Source organism: Ascidiella aspersa, chromosome 3, assembly GCF_963924565.1.
Source record: "Ascidiella aspersa chromosome 3, kaAscAspe10.2, whole genome shotgun sequence".
Taxonomy (NCBI): domain Eukaryota; kingdom Metazoa; phylum Chordata; class Ascidiacea; order Phlebobranchia; family Ascidiidae; genus Ascidiella; species Ascidiella aspersa.
The window spans coordinates 18482843-18505188 of NC_139449.1; the positions used below are offsets into that span (position 1 = coordinate 18482843).

Consider the following 22346-nt stretch of genomic DNA (forward strand, 5'->3'; position numbering starts at 1 on the left):
TAAAGTAGTTGCAAGAACAGGAGGCAACCCCTGGTTCCAGCGAATGTTGCGAACTGCGAACCGGCTTAATCCAATCACCACTAAAAGCCACTCTAAAAACCAGCAGTCGTCTCATGACTTCTACTAATGACGCAACAGTTAAATTTTTCAGACAAACAACCACCAAAGAAAAATTACTACAATTATGAAAATTAACACAATGTATGACTGTTACGTGCGACCTGGACCATTGCATGTTTTAAAAAAAAAAACACGTGACCTACTTGGATCTCAAAAATCAATGTACCGGTAATATGCAAAAATCCATTGACAGTAACGAGTAATGCTAACCGGTTCGCTGATTTCATAAAGTTTCTATAGAACCGGTGCGAATTACCGGCTGAATCCCACCACTGAATACCGGCAACGAACCATATTATGGAATTACCGGTACAGCCTATATGCGATTAAGCCGATTTAATAAAATATGTAGGCCTATTAGGCTTGTTACTGCCCTAATTGCAAAGACAGCACGATAGTTTTCTATAATCATTTTCAAAACGAAATTAGATGGCATGCACAGACACTGGAATCGGCCTAATAATAGTTTAATAAACGTATTAGATCAAACATTGTTTTGTTTTATAGCAACTCAAGTCAAAAATAACATAAAAGCTGCATATAACAAGCAAATTCTTTTATGTGCAAAGATTGGGCTAAATAACGCAATTTTATAATTAAACGAAACAGTATAGACTTTCTTGTCTCAGTCAAAATCAGTCACTATAGGTTCTAGTTTATAAAAGAGAAATATATTTCGCCAATCACGGCATCATCAGCCTCTAAACATCGAATACAAAATAATGTAAACACTTAAACCATGGTGGTAGAAATTAAAAATCATAGGAAAATAATCATAGAACCAAGAGCAACAAACTACGCGACCAGGTTAAAAATGTATAAGATAAAATTATAGGTTTAATTGCTTAATTAAAACAATTTATTTTAACCCAAGTCATTTGTCCAAATGACTTAAGTCAAGTCAAGTCATTTAAAAACAGTGACTTAAGTCAAGTCATTACAACACTGGTACAAATGTAAAAAGTTTTGTGCTACACGTGTCCCGCGGTCCGCAAGAGGATGCCCCTAATTTTATAGGCCCAAAAGATCAATTGAATAAACTAAGTGTTGACCTGTTTACACGAACTTTTGACGATGTTTACGTACAGCTAAAGGGTCAATGACCCTCACAACTTACTTGCCCCAAATCAGCTACATAAATGTCTTTATATCGAGTAATGCGAAAATTGATCGTGTGCCTAAGCAGGCGTCACGTCTCCTTCTAAAGTGAGTGAACGCAGTTTTTGGCGCTTTAATCGGTCGTTTTGCCGCTATCTTTTTTAATGCCAAACTGCACATTGTGCACGAGTTCGGCCGGTAACAGGTAGATTTTGGGCTAATTGGAACATGGAGTCGGGATGGGGCACGCGACCAAGTCCCATGTAGCCTAACTTTGTAATGTCCAGTTTTGGCGTAACTTCGCGTTTAACGGAACTTTGTGAAGTTATCTGTGAAAAAAGATTACAGCTGCACAAAGCAAAAATTCTGGATCCAAACCTGCCGAGAAAGGATCCAAACCTGCCGAGAGAAAGGCTTCTAACGGAAACCTTTGCATCTTAAAATTGATACTGACGACCGCCCTATTCCCAGGGAAACGGGAATTATCTTGTAAAATTAGTCTAGCCAAAGTTAAACAAAGTTCAGGTAGAAACGGTATGTTCACTTCATTTGGCTATTTTTAATAATAATTCAACCTTGATGGGACTTTGCTACGTTCATTCGTATTGCCCACCAGTAAACAAATACAACGTAAATTGAGCCTGCAGCATATCGAATTTTAGATTCAAGTGAAGGCCAAACAGCTCTTGCTCTTTAAACAGTTGGAAATAGAAACCCGGATGGCAATGCAATGACACGGTTCTTTTTTCCCCAAAAACAGTAACATCTGTGTACAACAATTTATTGCACGTATAGTTTAGGAAACTTAACAATTAGGAATAACGATCAATACAGACCAACAGTTATAGTATCTGGTATCTGTCTTAACGACTTATGTGCCTTAATCAGGGCCGTAGCAAGGATGCCGTAATCGAGCAAAGGAGAAATTCTTCAGCGAAACGGAAAGTTTCCCCTTTGTCTGCCACAGGAATCCGTACCCGGTAAGTTTATACTTTTCCTACTTTATCATTATAAATCCAACGAGGCTACGACACTGCAAAAATGCTATGGACCGTAACGGAATTAATATGGCGTGGTTGCTGCAAATTTTTGACGATCGAAGTCAGAACTTGCGACAAAAGCGGCATGCATAGAAAATATGGGATGTGGTATTGTCTTCTCCAACAGAAAGTGGGTGCAAGGTTTTGATTTCGCAAATCCAGCAAACAAAATTAACACAATCAGACGGTACAAGAAGCAACAACAAAGTTTTACGTTGGCAACGCACATTTTGAAGCGTTTTTTTTCATACCACGCCCCAAGCAAAACGGCGAGAAGATAAATTGTCGTAGTAATGCGATTGCGCTTTTGTTGCGAATTCAAAAATAGGATACACGGCGAACAGTAACGGTTGCTGAAACAACAGAGAACATTTATCATTTTTGGCTTAATTGCTGATTGAAATGGCAACGTCGGCACTGTTATACTATTTGGTAGAAGGCAAAAAACTGAAAAGAAAATCAAAAAAGCAGCACGAATTAATAGAACTCACAGAGCTAATACAGACAACCAGTTTGTTTTATCACGATGTGCTACTTGGCGATCAGTTGATAAGAAAAGTCGTTAACGTACAGTCGTACATCCAGATACGTATTGTTGAATGCAAAACTACCACAGACAAGTACCAGAAAGTACAATAACGCAGCTCTTAAACAGATAAGACATTTTGTTGTACAAACTAGGTAAAAGTTGCGCAGAGCTGCTACTTTCATTTTTATGAGAATCCTCTCTTATATAATACATAATACAGAAGTGTTGGATCGCGATAGAATAATAGTAAAAGCGATGACCACTTGATCAAACTACTATCAAACTACCTTACTCCCAATACCTTAAGTGCCAGCAACCAAAAATGAGGCGGCAAATGAAATGACAGAAATCGAGTTTAATGAGTGAAGTAAATTGTGAATAAGAAAGAACATGGTGAAACTAATAATGCATGGAATATTGTACAGTATAACAAACAAATCATTTAGATTATTTTTTTAATTGATAAATTTGACGAGGTGCAATTTAATGAGAACAAATAAATGACGACAAGGGAATGAAAGAAACCAAAAAATACTGTTCAGTGATAAAATCATGAAACATAAAATTAGCAAATTAGCTATCCATTTACTACCAATTGAAATGAATGTTTGCGTCTGTTAGCAAACGATCACTGTATGGACATAAAACTAATCAGAAAATTATTGCAAATCACTTAACCACAATGAATGCGTTTTCACGTCGAATTTAGGTTAGCCGAAAGTTGAAGAACGGGAGTCGGATCGGCGGCAGCAGGTGACGTTGCTTCCCAATTCGGCAAAGTATCGCCCGAAGTCCGGTGGTTCGCCGCATCAGGCGCATCGGCGTTTGGGCTCGGTTCGGCGAAGTGATCGGCGACGAGATCCGGCCTAATCACTGACTCATCCTCCTCGTCAGTTTCGGCGCCGCGCGCTGAGAAGGAAACGACCAGGTTTGAGGACTCGACCACCGCGCTCATGATCGAGCGGTGTGAGCTGCTACGGGCGCGTGTGTCGCTGTTTGGCGCTGCTGGGTCGTCGCGCCGCTTCGGCTGCGTGCTTTCCTTGCCTCCTCCGGCCGCGCCAAGGGAAAGCAGGTTGTCGGCGCTGAAGTGCTGGCCGGGCATGGCGAGCAGCGGGTTGTCGCAAGGGTCGTCGCCCAGAGCGGCCAGGATCGCTTTCTGGTCTTCTTGCGAGGCAAGACTCAGGTGGTTGATCGCCGATAAGCAATCATCATCTGGAACGAGAGAATTTTTGTTTAAAATTAAGCAGATATAACTCCCCCAGGGCAGCCTAACAAAAAAATGCTATACTCATAGCCGTTATGAATTACCTATAAGCATTTTGACCAAGAAGAAACAACTCTGCAAATATGACCTATAAGTTTATCACTATTCTTGAACATTAAGCGTCATAATTCATGAATTCACCTTCTACAGTACACGCTGTTTTCAGAGATGGGTTTCGACTTACACCTCTTTTTTTAAACACATAGAGCCATATTATCGAACATTTATTTAAACTTATTTATAAATATAACATTTTATTTAGTGTTGAAATATGGGCGTGAATTAATTTTAACGTTAGAATTTCTCTGACTGGGCCTTTGGCACGAGATATCTATATTCAAGAACAATTGCGTTTGGGTAAGTTAGGCTTAAAACCTTTAGATTTGACGTTAAACTCTACAACAAAAGCTACGAGCGACTAAGTAATCCACCTTGCGAAGCAGAGTTTCGCTTTTCTTCATTCAAGTCGAGACCCTTCCTGATTCGAAGTTGCTTTCGAAGCTTCTTTAACATGGCAAGTTTTTTCTCAAGTGATGACGTTTCGCGGTTGAGAACTTCAACGGCGGAAGGCAATCGCTCACGAATTTGCAAGCCTTGATTAAATCTGAGTAAAAAGATCAATCACTGGCAATATGTCGTCTTTCAAATGGTAATGTAATGTTAAGAAGATTTGGACGTGAAACCTTTACTCTTTAAAACAAATTTACTGCACCTGTAAGGCAGGCTGCCTACGTCTTCAAACTACAAAAATAAATCACAAGCAAATTGCCAAAAATTAAATTTAGTTATAAAATGTATTAACCAATTTTCAGGTTTAACGCTATTTGGTGAGTTTAATTTTTATACTTTGTATGATAAGCACACCGCGTGACAGCTTTAATAAAATCTATATCTTGTGGGTGGCATTCGGTCATACTATACTCTTAGTTTGCGTATAAGTTGCGTTTGGAACCTGGGATTGGAAAACGATATATTATGGACCATACTTGTAACTGATAACAACGTGAAAACGGTGTGACGTGTAGGCAGGATGTTTTCATTTCCGCACAAACCGGAATAACTGCTGTGTTTTAATTAGCATAAGTCATGAATAGGCAGCTTTTTTACGAGGCCCATAAAACAAAAATAGTTTAACGGGCGACAACAATAGTCTAAAATGCGATATTGCAATATTGATCAATAAAATAATAGACAGGTTCAACGTAATAACCATCAAAATATGTTACGCCGTCCACCTGGTCCACACTGTGCATACCAATTGGTCTAAGGAACATTAATGTATGCAACACACGTTGTTTGGAATGCTTCAACAAAGTTTATAATGAAATCCATAACCAGCATGACTCGTCAACCAAAATTCAACTCATCGTTATTGAAAAAAAAAATGCTGAGTTCGCAAAACTAAGCCACTTTAACCAACAGTACGACGTGAAATGACTGGGATTGGTGAGAAACACGTCTATTTAAATAAAGTGTTAAACGCAGAAGCACGTATGATGATGTAGCTTGGAAACCAGCGCACAACTAGGCTCTTTATAAGACTGGGGCCGAAATAAAAACAGGTAACTTTGTACATTTCAAAACTTGATAAGTTTATTGTCAGGTTTTACGTAGTAGTAGTAATGCCTGGCATGGAAACAGAACCGCAATACAATCCATTAATTATTTTCTATCACATAAAAAAGTTTCCATAGAGGACCTCAGGGATGTCCAGAAATGTAGCATACACTTGGATAATTTAAAATCAGTAGAATAACATAATTTTACCATTCGACCAATTGATACATTTACTGGTTGTTTGACATATCACGATAACGTTATTTAGATTTATATAGGTAAGGTCATTTTTGAAAAAAACAAAAAACAATTACATTAACAAAATAAAATAGTAATACAGAAATGGCATTTCAATGAATAGCATGTGTACAACACGCCAGCGCATATTCACTACTTCTCACTGCTCCTTAATGTTCACACATTATGTAAATTAGATGATATAAATTCCACAATACAGAATATGACATGAAGTGTATATCACAGTAACATTGATGTCGGGTTTTGCTCGTTAGGTTACCCTTGAAAAAGGTGGTACCAATTAATGTCGTTAACATTGTAAGAAATAAACTTTAGTGGCAGATTAACAGAAAATGATCTGTGACTAGGGCGATTCTTTTTTTGACCTAAAAAATAGGAATTTTGACCTAAAAAATTAAAATTTTGACAAATTTTGACCAGAAAATAACTTATTTTGACAAAATTTTGACCTGTTAGAAATACATTGATTTAAATAACCTAGGCGTCGTTAATCAACGTATTTTATACCAGGGTTTCCCAAACTTTTTTGCACCACGGACCACTATTTGTGAATCTGTTTTTTCGCGGACCGCAATACAAAGCAAAAAATAAATAAAACCAAATTTTATATATTTACAAAACTGACAACGTCAATGGGACGGATGAGATTGCTTCCCTCTGCTAAAAAAAAACAAAAGCTTTTCGAAATCAAAGTTGTGAATAACTGCGGCAATTTAATTATTTTTCAAAAGAGTACACATACTGTACAACAGGGGTCGGCAAACTTTTTCTAGTCGCGGGTTAAAACCAAACTCAGAAAGGTCTCTGTGTGTCGCACAAAATTTTAACTAAGAATTATGTTATTAAAATGTTAGAACAACTGTTAATCAGGCGGGCTTCGGATATGTTTTTGCACTTAAAATCGTGTTTAGTTACTTTTAAGGAGGTAGTAAATTATTGGCGCAGAGCGGGACAAAAAGCGTTTGTTAGGTTCAAAATTCGAGTCCACACGTCGTTATTCATATTGAAAAGTAATAAAACCACTTGGAGAAAACGCGATAACCTTAAATGGTTAATAACATACTGTATGTAAGTCCGGGCGCACCTGGCGAGCGCGATTTTTTTGGGGGGTATACCGGCATTTCTTTTCAAAAATAAAAAAATAAAAATTAATGTCCAATATTTTTGAACACGTTTTCCGTTTGTACGCGACGCACCTTGGCACTTGGCAGTCAGTCTTCCACAGCGCAAGAAGCGCTAATCTAGTTCAAATGACAGCATCATAATGTAAACAAACCTGATGTATAAAGATCGTTAACGCAAAGCGCGAAAATGTTTCGCACTTACATAGTTAAAATAGTCAAAAAGTATGAGACATGGACTCGTGTCTAGTTTGTCAAAGGATAAATTACATTCGCAGGCCGGATCCGGCCCATGGGCCGTAGGTTGTCGACCCCTGCTGTACAACATATATGTGTAACTTTTTAACTTTTTGTCATATCGCCACGGACCACCTGTGCAGTCGTCGCGAGATGACATTGAACATATATCAAAACAAAATTTTTTTGATAAAATGAACGATAAATTTCAAAATAACTAAACGCATTTTTATTCGATTTTGACTTGAAAAATGATGGACCTAACGTGTAAATTTTGACTAAATTTTGACTTTTTTTGACAAGTCAAAAAAAAAAATCGCCCTAGTGATGACTGATAAGGAAAAAAATCAATAAATACGGAAGTCGCCTAAATACACCTGACAGTTTACCTGTTGTACATCCCGATCCAAAACTTGACGAAATGAGGCGATGAGGGAGGTATGAGAAGCTGGTTTTCCTCACGATGGTGTTCTGATCCTCGGTACAGGGGATTCGTGTAAAGGTCCAGACGTTTCATCATCCAACCCCACAGTGAATAGGTGCGTGCCGCAAGACTAATAACATTTGAAGTATCAGAGTTAATGTTTGACGGTTAGTTATAACAAACATTTTATGAGTGGAGGACTTTGGTTTTCTACGAAAACGTACTCTCTATAAAAATATCTTGCTTGCCATGCGAGTTGGTTTAATCACAAGTACCAATAGTAGACCAAACAACTCAAACTTGTCAGGTATACATCCCATTACATATAAAGCGACTGCGTGTTTCGTCAAGCAGGGTAATTTACCTTCTCTAAACTGAAATTATGTGCACGCATATACATCGGCGTAAATTTTAGAAATCCTCAATAAATAGTTGTTTTCGAATTTGAACACTACTTAATTCAGTCTACGTGTGAACTTTCAGCACCACTGTATGCGAGCTGAGAAGCCGACCAACGCATACGTCACAACCGTTAATAGCAATGCGTGACCATACTTGGTTTCTCAAAGTGGCGAACTTTATGCTAGTATAGATCAGCAAATGGATCGTGTGGGTAATAATTCATCAGTGAATGGGAGATTATGAATAACCGGCAAAAACCCAACTGCACAATCGCTGACCGCTGCTGACTTAACCGCCCCACGCTCTGCACAACAAGGTTTGTTCTTAAACACAGGAAGCCTTATTTCAGATAAATTTACTCTTCTGTTTTCGTTAACCGGCGCAGAAAAACGTGCTGAACTGGCATGTTGATGGTCATGGCCACCGCAGGTGTGTGGCTGATAAAAAAAACACTTAATGGCGGAAAATGGCCTATTAGGTTCTGTGTAAAAAATAGTTGCCACCAATTATTATATATGATGACAGCATAACAATGTATCGTGTGTACCATAGCCGTTGCGATCTTGCACATAAGTATACTGTACTGTGTAGCACATGGGCTTGTGTGTGTTGGGTGCTTACCAGATTTTGCTGACAGGCTTTGATCTCTGTTATGATACAATTTCATTTTTAATATTTTCCGATTTATCGTCTAATAGTACAATGGCAGCTCGACTCGATGACCGAAAGGTCCTTTCGCTGTCCTTGTGTTTTTCTGTATGTTATTTTGTTTTTCAATGTTTGCAAACATGCACAAAAATAAATTGAATCTGAATCTGAGTACAAACATTCAAAGACGAGGTGAGATACCTTTAAACTGTGTATAAGTGTTAGGTCGTTAAAAAAATGCCTTCGCCTTGGTACGCGTTTTATGAAAGAGGCCCGGCCGTAGTAAATCGCAAAGATAAACTACAGTCCGCTAGTACCACTTTCGTACAAATTAGCAGAGCATTGACCCTTACAAAATTTGCAAAGTTGCGGTTCGATTCACTATAAAATGCAGATAGTAATGTTTGACTTATGGCGGTGACATTTAATTAAAAGGGTCTGATGTCAATGGGAAACCTTCAAAGGTTTGCAGTGAGTTACTCCAAACTTCTGGTGAGCATGCGACGTGTACAACCAAGGCACCGTACCTGAGATGCTGCCGCTCCTTGGCGCAGTTTCCCAGAAAGGTGCCGAATTGACAGGAGAACACGTGATCGTGCAAGTCGAACAGCAACTTTTCGTTGAACTGGAACGCACAGGGCTTCAGCCGCATCAGCTGCCAAACCGCATCCACAAATTGGGTGAAAACTGGAGACACCTCGCGGTTGTCGCCGTCCAAATGACCGCACCTGTGACGTAATAATTGTCTGTTTTGCACTTTCAATGAGATTTACTGTGCTTTAATTGCGAATTAATGCAAAGCAACTGCATCGTCTTGTTGGACAATGCGGCAGCGTTTAAATATAATTGCGTTAAACAAATGAAATTTAAATCTTCGTTTGTTGAAAACCTGTTTAGCATTTTGACAAATTTAACGATACAAGCTTGAAGCTTCACAAACATTTTAAGAGTAAAACGTATTGGTGATAACATTGTCATCACCTATTTTTATCGGATTAAGTTACTTAATACTTATGCAGGGTTGCCACACAGTGTCATGAAAAAAAATACATTCAAAGTATTTTTAAATAATTAAATAGTCTTTCAAAGTCCTAAAATTAGATCGCTTGACGATTTTTTTTATATAATTCGAAAACAAAACAATATAAATGTCATGGTTAGCGCAAAAAATACCTAGTTTTTTAACTGGTCTTACTTAACATATTAAATAAAGCCAGCACATAAAATAATTTCAAAATATATTCAAAGACTTTTAAAATACTTTGACCCTGTTATGGCAAATACGTTTCCATCGGGACATGGGGAAACCATCTCTTTCGAGCCTGTAATTACTATCCTTTCAAACAAAACATCCTTATTTCTGCCGATAAAAAAAGTTTTAAAACCGTTAATGACGAACTGCGGAAATCCTCGAAATAGCGCAAGTGCCCCAGTCAGTAAACAGCAACGCGTGCAATACATCAAGTAACAAAACACGGGAGGATGTCACAGCTGTGGTACAGTTTCAAAAAGTTTTCATGCGCTCGCATAAAACGACATGCAACGGAAACTGTACAGATATGCACTAGCCATTGTAGTAAAAGTATGATATCTGAGAAAAACAAACCAACCTACACAAAACAAACGTTTCGCGCGTTAAATAAATCAAAAAACAGTAACCCAAGTTCCAAATTTCTGCAGAATCACGGATATTGGAAATTTACGGATATTTGGAAATTTTTTTAAGATTTGTAGGTTAAAAGCTCAAACCATTCTTTTTCATAAAACGGCTTCCTGATTTAACACGTCTAATAATTCGTGCTTCACCGACCTGTGAGTAAACTTGTGACCGAAGTGGAGCCATTCTTTTTGCACCAGGGCGAGAAAGCCGTCTATAGTCCGGTAGTGCGGGTTTAGCATGATAGAGGTCAATGCGCAGGTCTGAGCTGTTCTGTCCCAGCCATCGCTGCAGTGAACAAGGACGCTACGATTCTCAACACCGACCGCCTGCGATGACAAAACTGTTTTTCATCTTTCTTAAAAGTTGTTGATTCATTTTAGTTCACTGCGAATCATTTAAACATCTTGTCTTAGCAGTTATTTTATTAAATAAAGTTGCTAGTAATTTTGAAAATATTGTATTTTATAAATTGGAAATGAAATTATAGCACTGAAATTGATGCGCAGTTTTACCAAACTCTACAATTTTAGTATGAACAAGATTTAGCATGATTAATACAGTAGAATGTTGAAATTGTGTTTATAGTTTATAGTTTACAATTGAACACTCACATTTGCAATAAAACTTGAAACTTGTAAAACACAGTGTACATGCTTTAGCCAACCACTACTGTTTACCCCATCCAACCAAGATGCCATACTGATGCTCGAGTCTTCACAAGCTGTAACAGAATTTGAACATGATTTTAAGCCTGACTTTTAATACTATACCACACATAATACAAAATGGCAATTTGAGGAACTCCCGTTATAATAGACAGATAGTCAAGTAAAAAATAAAATGATTAGTTGGGCATCAGCAGTCGTAACCGTTAGAGCAGGGGTTGGCAAACTTTTTTTATCGCGGACCCTAATTTATTTCTTTGTTTCGCATGGACCACCGTAAGCAAGAAATTTTTGACGTCATAATCACAATACAAATAGACTTCAGAAATCTGCTGATTTCAATCCAAAAAATGTGATAGTGAAATGGAGTCTAAATACATTCAGTGCAAAACCGTTTTATGTTTAACTAAACTCTTTTCTCTGAAAAATCGATAAGTCTTTAAATATACACTAACATTTCCATTAGGGCTTAATGGGCACACTAAAACCTGTTCATGGACCCACATGGGGTCCATGGACCATAGTTTAAGAAACCCATGCGATAGAGGTTTGCACAATGTATATACAAACATTAAAATAGCATTTATAATGGACAGTTGTTTTAAATAGGTTAATCAAAAGTATGCTAGGCAATCAATCAGCAAGGTTAACAATAACCAAATAAAACCAAACAGTTATAGAATACATCTATAAATAACAACTAACAACTAGTAAAAAACAACTAACAACTAATAAAAAAAACTAATGTGTATATAAATAAAAACAACTAGGTATTTCAAAGATATGATTCACTCATTCAGCCATGACAGTTTGGATTGTTAATTGGTTAGACCAGTGGTTCCAAAACTTTTTTATTTCATGGCCTAAAATTTTTTTACAAAACAGTTTGTTGTCCCCTAAATTTCACACCTCATGCCTAATTCCACATTAATTTATTACCAATGCCTAATGCCACATTAATTTGTTATTATTACCAAGTTTTTTTTTAATTATAAGGATTTTTCTGCTCTAAAATCATTAGTACAACATAAGAACTTCAGAAAGTTTCCTATCAGTCTGTTAAACCTAGACAACTCAAGTTCCGAAAGCTCTGTCCTTCACTGTACAGCTGCAAAAATCAAAAAAACGCAGTCTTTGTTTACAAAAATACATTTGATTGGTCAGACAGGGATAATTTAAGGACAATGCTTACAATTATAAGAAAAACAAAAGTTCATGTATAGTTACAATATTTTTAAATAGAAACCACCTACCTTCAAGCAGTTTATTTAAACTTGATCGCATTACATGGATATTGTCGATGCCAAGAAAATGGTACTTAATATTTTCATACACATCAGTGTTTTCATACCCTTTTCCTTGTGCACGATTTGCAACTGCATTAATCTAGAAAAAAATAACGAACAGTTAAAGATGTTTAAAGTGAAGTATAAATCATTTCTTCTGGGGTTACAAATAATAATATTTCCAGTGAAGTAATTGGGTTCAACAGTACTTTTGTAGTACATGTTAGCTACATGCTAGCCAAACAACAAATGTTGTTGGTGTGAAATTTAATATAATATTTAACTCAAAGAAATGGTTGCAACATCAAAGTTTTTTAGTTGTTCAAAGCATATATAAATAAAAGGAAATTCAATAAAACATTATACATTATATTGGTCAGTAGACAGTAATAATTAAAGTAAAAATATTTGCAAACTATATCCAAAAATATTAGAGAAATTGCAAAAAATGGAAATGAAAATGTTGATTACTATTGTTATATATATATGAAAAAAAAACAACAGAAATTGTACCATTGGCCTTGTATCAACTATATACATGAAATCATTTGGGGCTGATTTTGATCTTCTGATTAAATCAACATACGCTTCATCTTCTATAGACCGGGAATTTAGTCCAGCCATTGGTTGACTGCATCTGTTAATGTACTTGGTATTTTAACATGGGAAAAGCCAGTCCACATTATTCAATTTCAGGATGTTACCTAATATAATAAAGTGTTATTCGATAGTTAATAATTTTCTTTTTTTTTTTTGGGAATTTTTTATGTCAATTATTAAAATTTAATCCGTGATTAAAGCAATATTTTAAAGTATAATATAAACAGATTTTTACATGTTTAAAATATAGATTTTAAACATTGGAAAAGTGGATCCAAGAAAAGTGTTACTATAAACCAGTTGCTTTACAACCATTTTTTCAATTGCGGCACACGAACAAGGCTAACGAAACTTGGTGGAACACTCGCAAAATATATATCATTCGACCATAGATACATGAGCAAACATCCAAGGCAACCCAGAGTGAATGAAGCATTTTATGTGAAATGTGCTGAAGCGCCAAAATGACATATTATATTCCTTTACTTAATTTTGTGTTTATGGTCCTCCTATAACATCTTAAGCTAAATAAAGCTCTGAAAATTTTAGTTTCCTAATATAGCGAATCAGGGAACATTGGGGACTTTTAAATACTTTTTAAATAGAATAAAAAATATCAAATTTGTGTACTTTTTTGCTAATATTTTGTCAGAAAAGCAGCCAAGATTAAAAACAAAAAGTGTCAATGGTTCTACAATAGCATTGCATGGTTGTGGGCAGATCGATAGTGCTCCTTTTCGAACAACCGCAGCACACCTTGCATGGTCACCAGTATACCGCAGCATACAGATTGCAATGCACTGCTATATAACCCAACAGTATACTAACTGATGATGTTAACACTTCACTTTATTTGACAACTTTTGCATAATTATATGGACCATCATGTGGTAGTGTAACAAAGAACTGTTTACATATTAACAAATAAAGATTGTATAAAAATAGTTAGGAATTGGGTGAAATGCTATTGCAACATTATGATTTATACCCCCGGTGGATTGTTAGTCAACAAGACAATGAAGTTGATTTTCTATGTTTTTCAACATACCTGACAATTACTGAACCATTTTTATGGAGGTAGGATAAAACTGGAAGTCTTCTTTTGCTGCGAAATGCTGCACTACCAACAAGCAATGCTGGAGTTGCCAATGAAGGAACACACAGCAATTTCGGATAGGTTTCACAGAGACCTAGTACAAAATTGTCAAACACATATATGAGAGTTTTACATTTTAGTCATAAACAAAATTCAGTCGTAGTAACAAAAATATGCATCTGCTTACCAAAGTCACTATTTATTCTGCTGATTTTCCAAAATCGCGTTGGCAAACCCATTTGGAGAAAATCGTTATTAAGGCTAAACAAATCCCACCCTTCCTGTTGTGTCAGTTGCTCCTCACGGGGATTGTAGGAAAATGCATAAAGTTCTTCTGTTTTTACTGTAAAATCAAAGAGCAGTTAAAGGGGGAGTATTTTTATTAGGATTTCACACCATTTTTGTGTGAAAAATCATTCAATACTGTTAGAGCTAACCACATTTATTTTTATATATTATTCAAATGTAATAAAAATAAAGAAAATTTAAAAGCATTAAAATAGGGTATTACACTTTAGAAAACAACGAACCTGGTTTGGATAATTTCATCAAAGATGAGTATAAGTCATGACAATCACGCTCTTTTGCAATCAGAAATGTAAGCACTTGAAATGTTTTGCATCTGCAACATTACAAGCACATTTAATTCAGCAAAAAATAAACAATGATTGAATAAACATATGCAAATAAATATATATTAAAAAAAAACTACCTCATAGGTTTATACTATGATCAGAATTGTATGACAAAATTATCTTTAACAAAACTTGAATATCCGACCTAATTTTCAGTGGTGACCCAGACTGTATGAGGCTTAACTTCTCCACAGTTTGAATGTGAGTATGCACAATCCAAGTTTCATTTCTTCGGTTAAGATCAACAAATATTAAATGTGTTGCTGTGAGAAAAAGGGTTCCTTCAACCGGATTCCGATAGCGGTTGTCAACCAGACAGACATTTTCCACCTATATAGAAACATAGTAAATTGTAGGTTTTCCTAAAACATTGAGGAACACTTTTTTGTGACTTACAGTTCAAAAGTTCAAGCTAGTTCTAACAAACCTTTTTAAACAATTTTTTTATGGGATTTGCATAATAGTTAAACCAATGTACTATACAACATATTAATAAGCTTTTTAACCTTTAGCATCAAGCTAACCAGTAACTCAAGTCAACTGTAAATAACATAGTTTTTCTTACCTTTGGAGTTTTTATATATTCCATTTCAAATTATTAAAAGTACAGCAAGGAATTTGGAATCCAATCACATATGACTTCTAGGAAACCATGGTCCAATATGTTATTCTAATAACAAACTGTGAAAAAACATACAGAATTATGATACAGCGTTGAGATTGTGCACTTGCCTGCATCGGTGGATGAGAGCACAATTTGATACGAGCAAGTGCTAATGATTGGCAAGTTTCCTAAGCAAACATTATTTGTTATTAATTATTATCAGATCTAATAGGCTAAATTTGTTATATTTCCACAAAGTATGTTAAAGACTAATGACCACCAAATTAAAAGAGGTAGGTAGGATAAACCGGGAGCCTCAAAAGACTACCGGAATCAGTCAATTTATGATGTAAACAAGGTGAGGATAAAAAGAAACTATCCTTCAGTGAGAATTGAACTCAGGACCTTGGCCGTACTGGTCAGTCGCTCTACTAACAAAGCAACAGAGGCTCGGAGCCTAATTCCAGAAACAACCATGACACCACTGTTTGCAATAACAAAGGTTGGGCGGAAATTCGCAGAGGGCATGCCAACATGTTCGGAGAGTAAAATTTTGTCCGAACAAGTGCCAATTGGTAGTAACTAGCCTGACTGGCAATTATGCATATTAACCCTGGCATTTTTAAATAAAATATAAATACCATAAAATAGAAATAACATTCAGTAAAATATAAATACCCAAACTTCGCCTGATTTCTCTCTTGGTCATTCAACATACAAAAAAGGCCTACTTGCTAGCCACTGTGGAAAGTATGCATGGCAAGTGCACCCGCAAATTATTTCAACTTTCAAAAGTGCGCCCCGAAAAAAAATAAACTGCGCCTCAAATGTGTAAAATGATTGTGCTGCAAACATTTACATTGCAATGTATGCAATACAAAGTGCAGCGGAAAACCATAAAGTGCATCTGAAAAATAGATGCACTTTTTTGACCTTTGTTGCACCCAGTCACCTGGATTTTTGCACCCGCGAGGTCTCATAGAAATTTGCCACACTTTCCAGAGTGGCTTGCCAGTTAACACAAGTTCAATTAGTTTTAAATCCATGGGCGAGTGTTAATTAACACCAATTTGGTTGATTTGAGAGCGCTTTTAGCAAACATTGGTTGATTTTGTCAGACCTACTAGCCTCAATTTGTTGATCTGTGACCCTAAACACCTAAAAGTTTATGGACACCCGAGATCTCCGTGTGAATTGCCATAAAATAGATCAAAAAAAAAAAATTGGTAGGGAATCTTAGTCGCCCACAAATTGCGAGGGCAGTCACCAGTCGAGAATAACCTAACATTGCCATTTAAATAGCAATTTTTAATTTATGTATAACAAAAATATGGGCGCTGGTCTAGAATCAAACAATTTCGTCCAATGGTATATATTGCGAACAGTATTTGGGTTAGGGTGCGAGTTAGCGTAGTGATTCGGTCAAGTATTATTATTATATTTATTATCTACTGATTTCTTTCTTTCTTGCAATTTCAAATCTGACAACTCGTTTCGTCGTTGCTGTAAAAAAACTGGTAGGATTCTAGACCAGCGCCAATATGGCTTCACATATTTCGACCTTTTGTTCCGATATATCGGTATCGGTAAATGTAAGCCGATACTTTTGCCGATATTTTAGTACCAAAATATGATATCGTTTTTCCTGCACAACAAACAACGGCGCTCTTTCACTATTGTACGTGAAAAGTTATGCAAAAAAAATAAAATAATAATACCGCATACCACAACGCATATTGTTTGGGTTAGCGTTTGGGTGAGGGTGGGTCAAGTAATATTATGTTTATTATTAATAATAACTTGGCCCACCCTCAACCAAACGCTAACCCGCACCCTAACCCAAACAATATGTATTGTGGTATGCGGCATTTGAAGAAAAAATTTTTTTATTAATTTTTACGTACGATAGTGAAAGAGCGCCCAAACAACTTATCAATATTTTTATTAAAAACATTTTGGTTTTAACATCAGGTTAAGTTAATATGCAAAATAATAGTTTAATTATTAATAAAGGTATATAAACTAAAACATTATTATAAATTTTTTGATTTAATTGAAGTTTAGAAAATTTTTAAGGTATATAAAAAAATCGGTATCGGTATCGGGTATCGGTTAAAAAATGTAAAAAATCGGGTATCGGTATCGGCCCAAAAAAATGGATATCGGTCGATCTCTATTATTAATTATATCAAAAAAACTTCTTTCAACCTCAATTCTTTTAACTTAACTTGACAGTAAATGCAACAAAGATATGGATTCATAGAGTTCTTAAAATGTCAGATGTCACTATAGTATATTAAAACCGTTTTTAATATACTATAATGCAGACTTGGACAACTAGATAATTCTAGTTTTCTAATTCATTGAATTAGAGCAAAATGCGGCTAATTCTAATTCTAATCTAATTTGAGAAAACTCAAAACGATCTAATTCTAATCTAATTTGGAAACACTAAACTGCTCTAATTTTAATTCTAATCTAATCTTAAAAAGCTAAAATAAATCTAGTTGTCCAAGTCACTGTCACAGAGTCACTGATCGCTCTTTATTTTTTTTTATAGAGTTCAATGCTAACAATATTGAATAACGAACATATAAATTTAATTTTAAAATTAAACGAACAGATATGTTGTGATATATTTTTATTTAAATATTCCCTGATGATACCAACGCGGCGTAAATGTTTGTCCAACGCTAACTTTTGTGAACTTATTTATAGTTTTATTTAGCTATTATTACCATTACATCACGTTATTTTTGACCCAAAATGGCGTTAAGGTTATGACAACGGTTTTCCTATTTGTCAGGGCCCAGGGGTCGGCAACCTTTCGTTCGCAGAGTGCCAGTTTATGAATAATGTCAAAATATTAACAATTCGCGTGCCAAACATTTTTCTATGTTTGGTTTCCCACTGGCAATCAGGGCTGCGGAGTCGGTTAAAAACAACCCGAGTCCGACTCCAGCCAAATATCAGATTTCATCACGTCCCGAGGCCGACTCAGCCTCTGTATTTCACCAATTCACGTAACTAAATTAAAAAATATCCACACTATGGTCATGGAAAATATGCCACAAGCATATGCTATTCCACCTTAACAATTTACAGTTTGCTGTCTCCCTTATCAGTTTCGAAATTTGGTACTGCGCATGCCGTACACGTCGTACTCGGGTAGTTTTAACTGGTCTTACTCGACTCCCGAGTCCGACTCAGCAGCCCTGCTGTGATCTGACATCTAATTTCCGTATCTTTTTTGAAATATACTTCGATGCTTTTAAGCTGATACCTAGAAGTGTTAACTATCGGTTTCGTTTTTGTTGGTTTCTCAGTCGCACAAAACACATGTGCTTAATTTTAATGTAGAACAGTGGTTCTCAACCTTAAAGTTTAGGATTTAAACGAGTTGTAACCTACTTTTAAATAGTTGGACACAACCCTTTTTGCAGCATTGTGACATAAGATGAAGTCCAAAGTAGACAGTTAACTCTATGTTACATCACAATGCTGCAAATTACGGAACTGGCTAAGTTCTAAATTTGATGGACAAGCCACCTTCAACATCTTGCTTTGTGCAATTGATATAAATTTGTAATATATATTTGGCGGACCGGCAGGAAAGTTGACGCGGACCGGCGGTTGAGAACCACTGATTTAGAATGCCCTGCTTTTTAACGTAGTAAACGTTACGCCAAATTTGGTGCATTGTGACGTAATATGAACTGTTGGTAAACAACAACTACACCCACCAAATATAATATTAAATACAACACAGTTAAGACACTTATTTGTGACACGAACTGGCAATGTGTGCAACCATTTAGTTAGCGCTAGTGTTAGTGATGTATTAGTAATGTTAATGATGTGGTAGTGATGGTTGCACTTCCTTAAGGTGATATAACGTGAGCGTTAAATCATTTGGCGTGCCATGCAAAATCATCTTGCGTGCCAGGGGTTGCCGACCCCTGCTATATGTTATAATGGGGTGCACTTTTGACCTTAGTTGCACCCAGTCACCCCAATTTTTTTGGTTGTGCTTCTGCGCTATATTGTCTAGATCTGCCACACTTTTCAGGCGGGTCCACAGAATGAGCAAATTGGCTGAGCAAATAAATGAACAAAAAAAATTTAGTCATAATTATACTAAATTAGTAGTACAGTTAAGTGTTGTGTTATGATGACCTGAATATACTTATTCTCTAGCATATAATCTGTACATTGTTACATTTTTTAGATGACAAGCAATTAACTGTGGGATGAAATTGTTTAACACTTTACTGTCGCGATCACATAGTGGCTACACGCGATTAACAAAATCGGTGTCATGGCTTCACAGTTCAAAAAGTCGTTGGTTTTGCCATATGGTGGGACACTATTTTTGTCAAACAACTACATTTGCCCCCTTTCTGTTGCTTCCTGTTACTCTTCTTTACATAACATGTAAAGAGTTTTCTACAGTTCTACTAATTCCCTTCATTGTTATTTTCGTTCTTGGTATTTTGTACCAAGCCCAAGACTTACTTTTGTACCACCCAAGCATGCCCGAAACTTCAAGGATCAATGTGCCTTCACCCCCTGAAGCATTTCCATATGAAGAAGTGCATCTTCATACAGCAGATAATGTTAATTTACATGGATTTTTTCTTAAACAATCAGACGAAAAATTTACATCCTCGCCAACCCTTGTTTATTTCCATGGCAATGCAGGTATTATCCATAGCCATAAAAATTAGAAATAATGTAGCAATAGGGTAAACTGTTTTGTCAAAATATATATATGTGTTGTTGAATACCTTGAATTGTATGTGTAATATTAAGACAATTTGATTAGTGCTCAATCTATTTTGTAAACTTTTACAGGGAATGCAGGATTACCAAGCATAATTCCTCTTTATATGACTTGCCAAGTGAACATCCTTATGGTTGACTATCGTGGGTATGGAAGGAGCAGTGGACGACCTTCAGAGTCTGGCCTTTATATTGATGGTGAAACTGCAGTGCAGTATCTACACCAAAGGCAAGACATCGACAGCAGCAAAATTGTTTTGTTTGGACATTCCCTTGGTGGCGCTGTTGCAATTCACCTTGCTTCTGAGTCACAATGGGTGAAAGGAAGAGTTGCAGCAGTAGTAGTCGAGAACACCTTCACGAATATTCCTGACACCGCAGACCACATTTTCAAGTCGATATTTCCCTTTATGAATTTATTGCCACATTTTTGCTATAAGAATAGGTTTGACTCAATCAGTAAAGTGAAAAACATCCATGTTCCAATGTTATTTATTTTCGGTGACAAGGATGAAATTGTGTCTCCCACAATGTCCAGGACTCTGTATGAATCTGCACACAACCCACGTTCTGCCATTGTACAGGTGCCAGGTGGTTCTCACAATGATACCTGGTGTGTGTCACCTATTTACCAAATGGCTGTATCCAGTTTTTTGCAAAAAGTTTTTGCCAATCCTTTATCAATTAAGGATTGGCAATCTCCTAAAAGCAGTGAGGAACAGATATCAGTATCGTGGGAGTGGCAGCAAGATATTGCCAACAGCCACAGTACAAACTAATTGATTTTTTTTATTTTGGTTTTACATATTAGAAATATTATAAACCTTGTTTTTTTGTTTTTAAATATTATAAGCGTATTTACGTGGCTTTTTTGGTGCCTTATTGTTTTGAATGTGTGTTATCTAATTGCAGTCAACTGTAGGTTAACACTTTCAACCTTCCTGTGCTTAGAAAAAAAACACTTGTTTTAAATTGGGTATAGAATGTTACCCCCTCTTTAACTAACTTGCCAGGTACCATTGACTAGCAAAACGTTTTTTTTTTCAGTGATGTGATTCATGTTACTTTGCGCCTTTGTTCAGGTCCGGTTGTTAAAAACGACAGGGAAGGGCCACAAAAAGTTGGATTCCTGGCAAACAGTAAAATGCAGGAAGCTTCAAAGAACTAAAAATCCATTTAAAACTGCAACAACGATAAGTTGAGAAACGGTCAACATTTTCGACCGCACAACCTTCCTGGAACACCGTTAGTCAAAATTGAAATCGTGAAATTGAAAGTTACTCGTATTTAAAGAGAAACAGCTACGTTCTGGCCTGCACCCTGACGATGCCACTTTGTACTCTTTTTCCACGGTTGTTCTATTGCTGAAATGTTATACTCTCTTTGCTAAAGTTTTTAGTTTGATCAAAATTGTAAATTATTTGCGAAAGCATAAGAACAATTAGCAGACGGAGACTCTTATATTTTGTTTAAGAGAAACAATGCTAAAGTTTCAGAAAAAAAAACACTTTAAAGTTCCGTCATACTGTGACATCCCATATAAACAACTTAACTGTGCCCGGTAGAAAAAGCAAAGTTTCAAATAATAGTTACTAAGTGCTAAGTAATCGCGCGAAGTAAATTAAAATGCGTTGTTTTGGTTTTGTTTGACACAGCTTATATTTATTTTCGCGGTGATCGGAAAACATGTAGACTAAATTGTAAACCAGTTAAGGCGCTTGTCGTTATTCGACTGTTTGCCGCTGCTTACTAAGTGTTCCCAATATTAGTGTACAATCCAAATTTATTTTATAATCTGAAAAGCAAGGTTGGTACCGATGATTAAAAAAAAATTGTGACAATCTAACATGCAACGAAATGCAATACTGTGTTTTTTAAAGAAGATGTTTGAGGTATCGTGCACACTAAAATATTTTTTTATTTTAGATAAATTTATTTAGAATAAAAAAAAAAATGGAAAGCGTCATATTGACGTAAAACAGCCGTTTGGCAAAAACCTTTAAGGTCATTCGTATTTTTTTCCAAATTCTAAAAATTGATAATAAAATTAGTAAAGCAATTCTTAAGAAAAAAAAAATTAAGTACTTATTTTACTCAAATGTTTCTATCGCGGAACTTATGTTCTTTTTCGTTCGACTTAACGAAAAAAGTCAAACATAATGGCATGAAACCATCTTGCATTTTTTACGCGATGCTACTTAAACAACCAAGGTATATCCACCTTCGAATTTGCTGTGACATTTGTCTTTTATTTAATTCTACTCATTGTTTACAGCGTAGGTAATGAATCTTTTAAGCGGAACTGTTAGTTTTTTGCCTT

The 22346-nt window shown here is 36.0% G+C and overlaps 2 protein-coding genes across 2 annotated transcripts; one reads left to right on the forward strand and one right to left on the reverse strand.

Moving 5' to 3' along the window:
- Positions 1-1897: 1897 nt before the first annotated feature.
- On the reverse strand, positions 1898-16331 carry LOC146160542 (phosphatidylinositol-3,5-bisphosphate 3-phosphatase MTMR8-like). Its single transcript, XM_083386046.1, has 13 exons — positions 15206-16331; positions 14786-14970; positions 14536-14627; positions 14193-14348; positions 13958-14099; positions 12823-12946; positions 12277-12409; positions 10970-11079; positions 10509-10684; positions 9226-9426; positions 7614-7778; positions 4483-4655; positions 1898-3999 (listed from the first exon to the last, which is right to left on the reverse strand). Exons 1-13 carry the CDS (start codon positions 15227-15229, stop codon positions 3482-3484), a joined length of 2199 nt encoding a protein of 732 aa, XP_083242172.1. The 5' UTR covers positions 15230-16331; the 3' UTR covers positions 1898-3481.
- A 3122-nt stretch (positions 16332-19453) lies between these two features.
- On the forward strand, positions 19454-21800 carry LOC146160543 (protein ABHD13-like). The gene is made up of 2 exons (XM_083384397.1): positions 19454-19945; positions 20099-21800. Exons 1-2 carry the CDS (start codon positions 19495-19497, stop codon positions 20803-20805), a joined length of 1158 nt encoding a protein of 385 aa, XP_083240523.1. The 5' UTR covers positions 19454-19494; the 3' UTR covers positions 20806-21800.
- Positions 21801-22346: the final 546 nt, after the last annotated feature.

Coding starts and splice junctions, on each gene's coding strand:
- LOC146160543 (XM_083384397.1), top strand. CDS start 19,495: ATGAAATTGTTTAACACTTTACTGTCGCGATCACATAGTGGCTACACG. Junction 19,946..20,098: donor TTATTTCCATGGCAATGCAG/GTATTATCCATA, acceptor AAACTTTTACAG/GGAATGCAGGATTACCAAGC.
- LOC146160542 (XM_083386046.1), bottom strand. CDS start 15,229: ATGGAATATATAAAAACTCCAAAG. Junction 12,947..13,957: donor AATGGTTCAGTAATTGTCAG/GTATGTTGAAAA, acceptor GTACATTAACAG/ATGCAGTCAACCAATGGCTG. Junction 10,685..10,969: donor TTTCAAGTTTTATTGCAAAT/GTGAGTGTTCAA, acceptor TTGTCATCGCAG/GCGGTCGGTGTTGAGAATCG.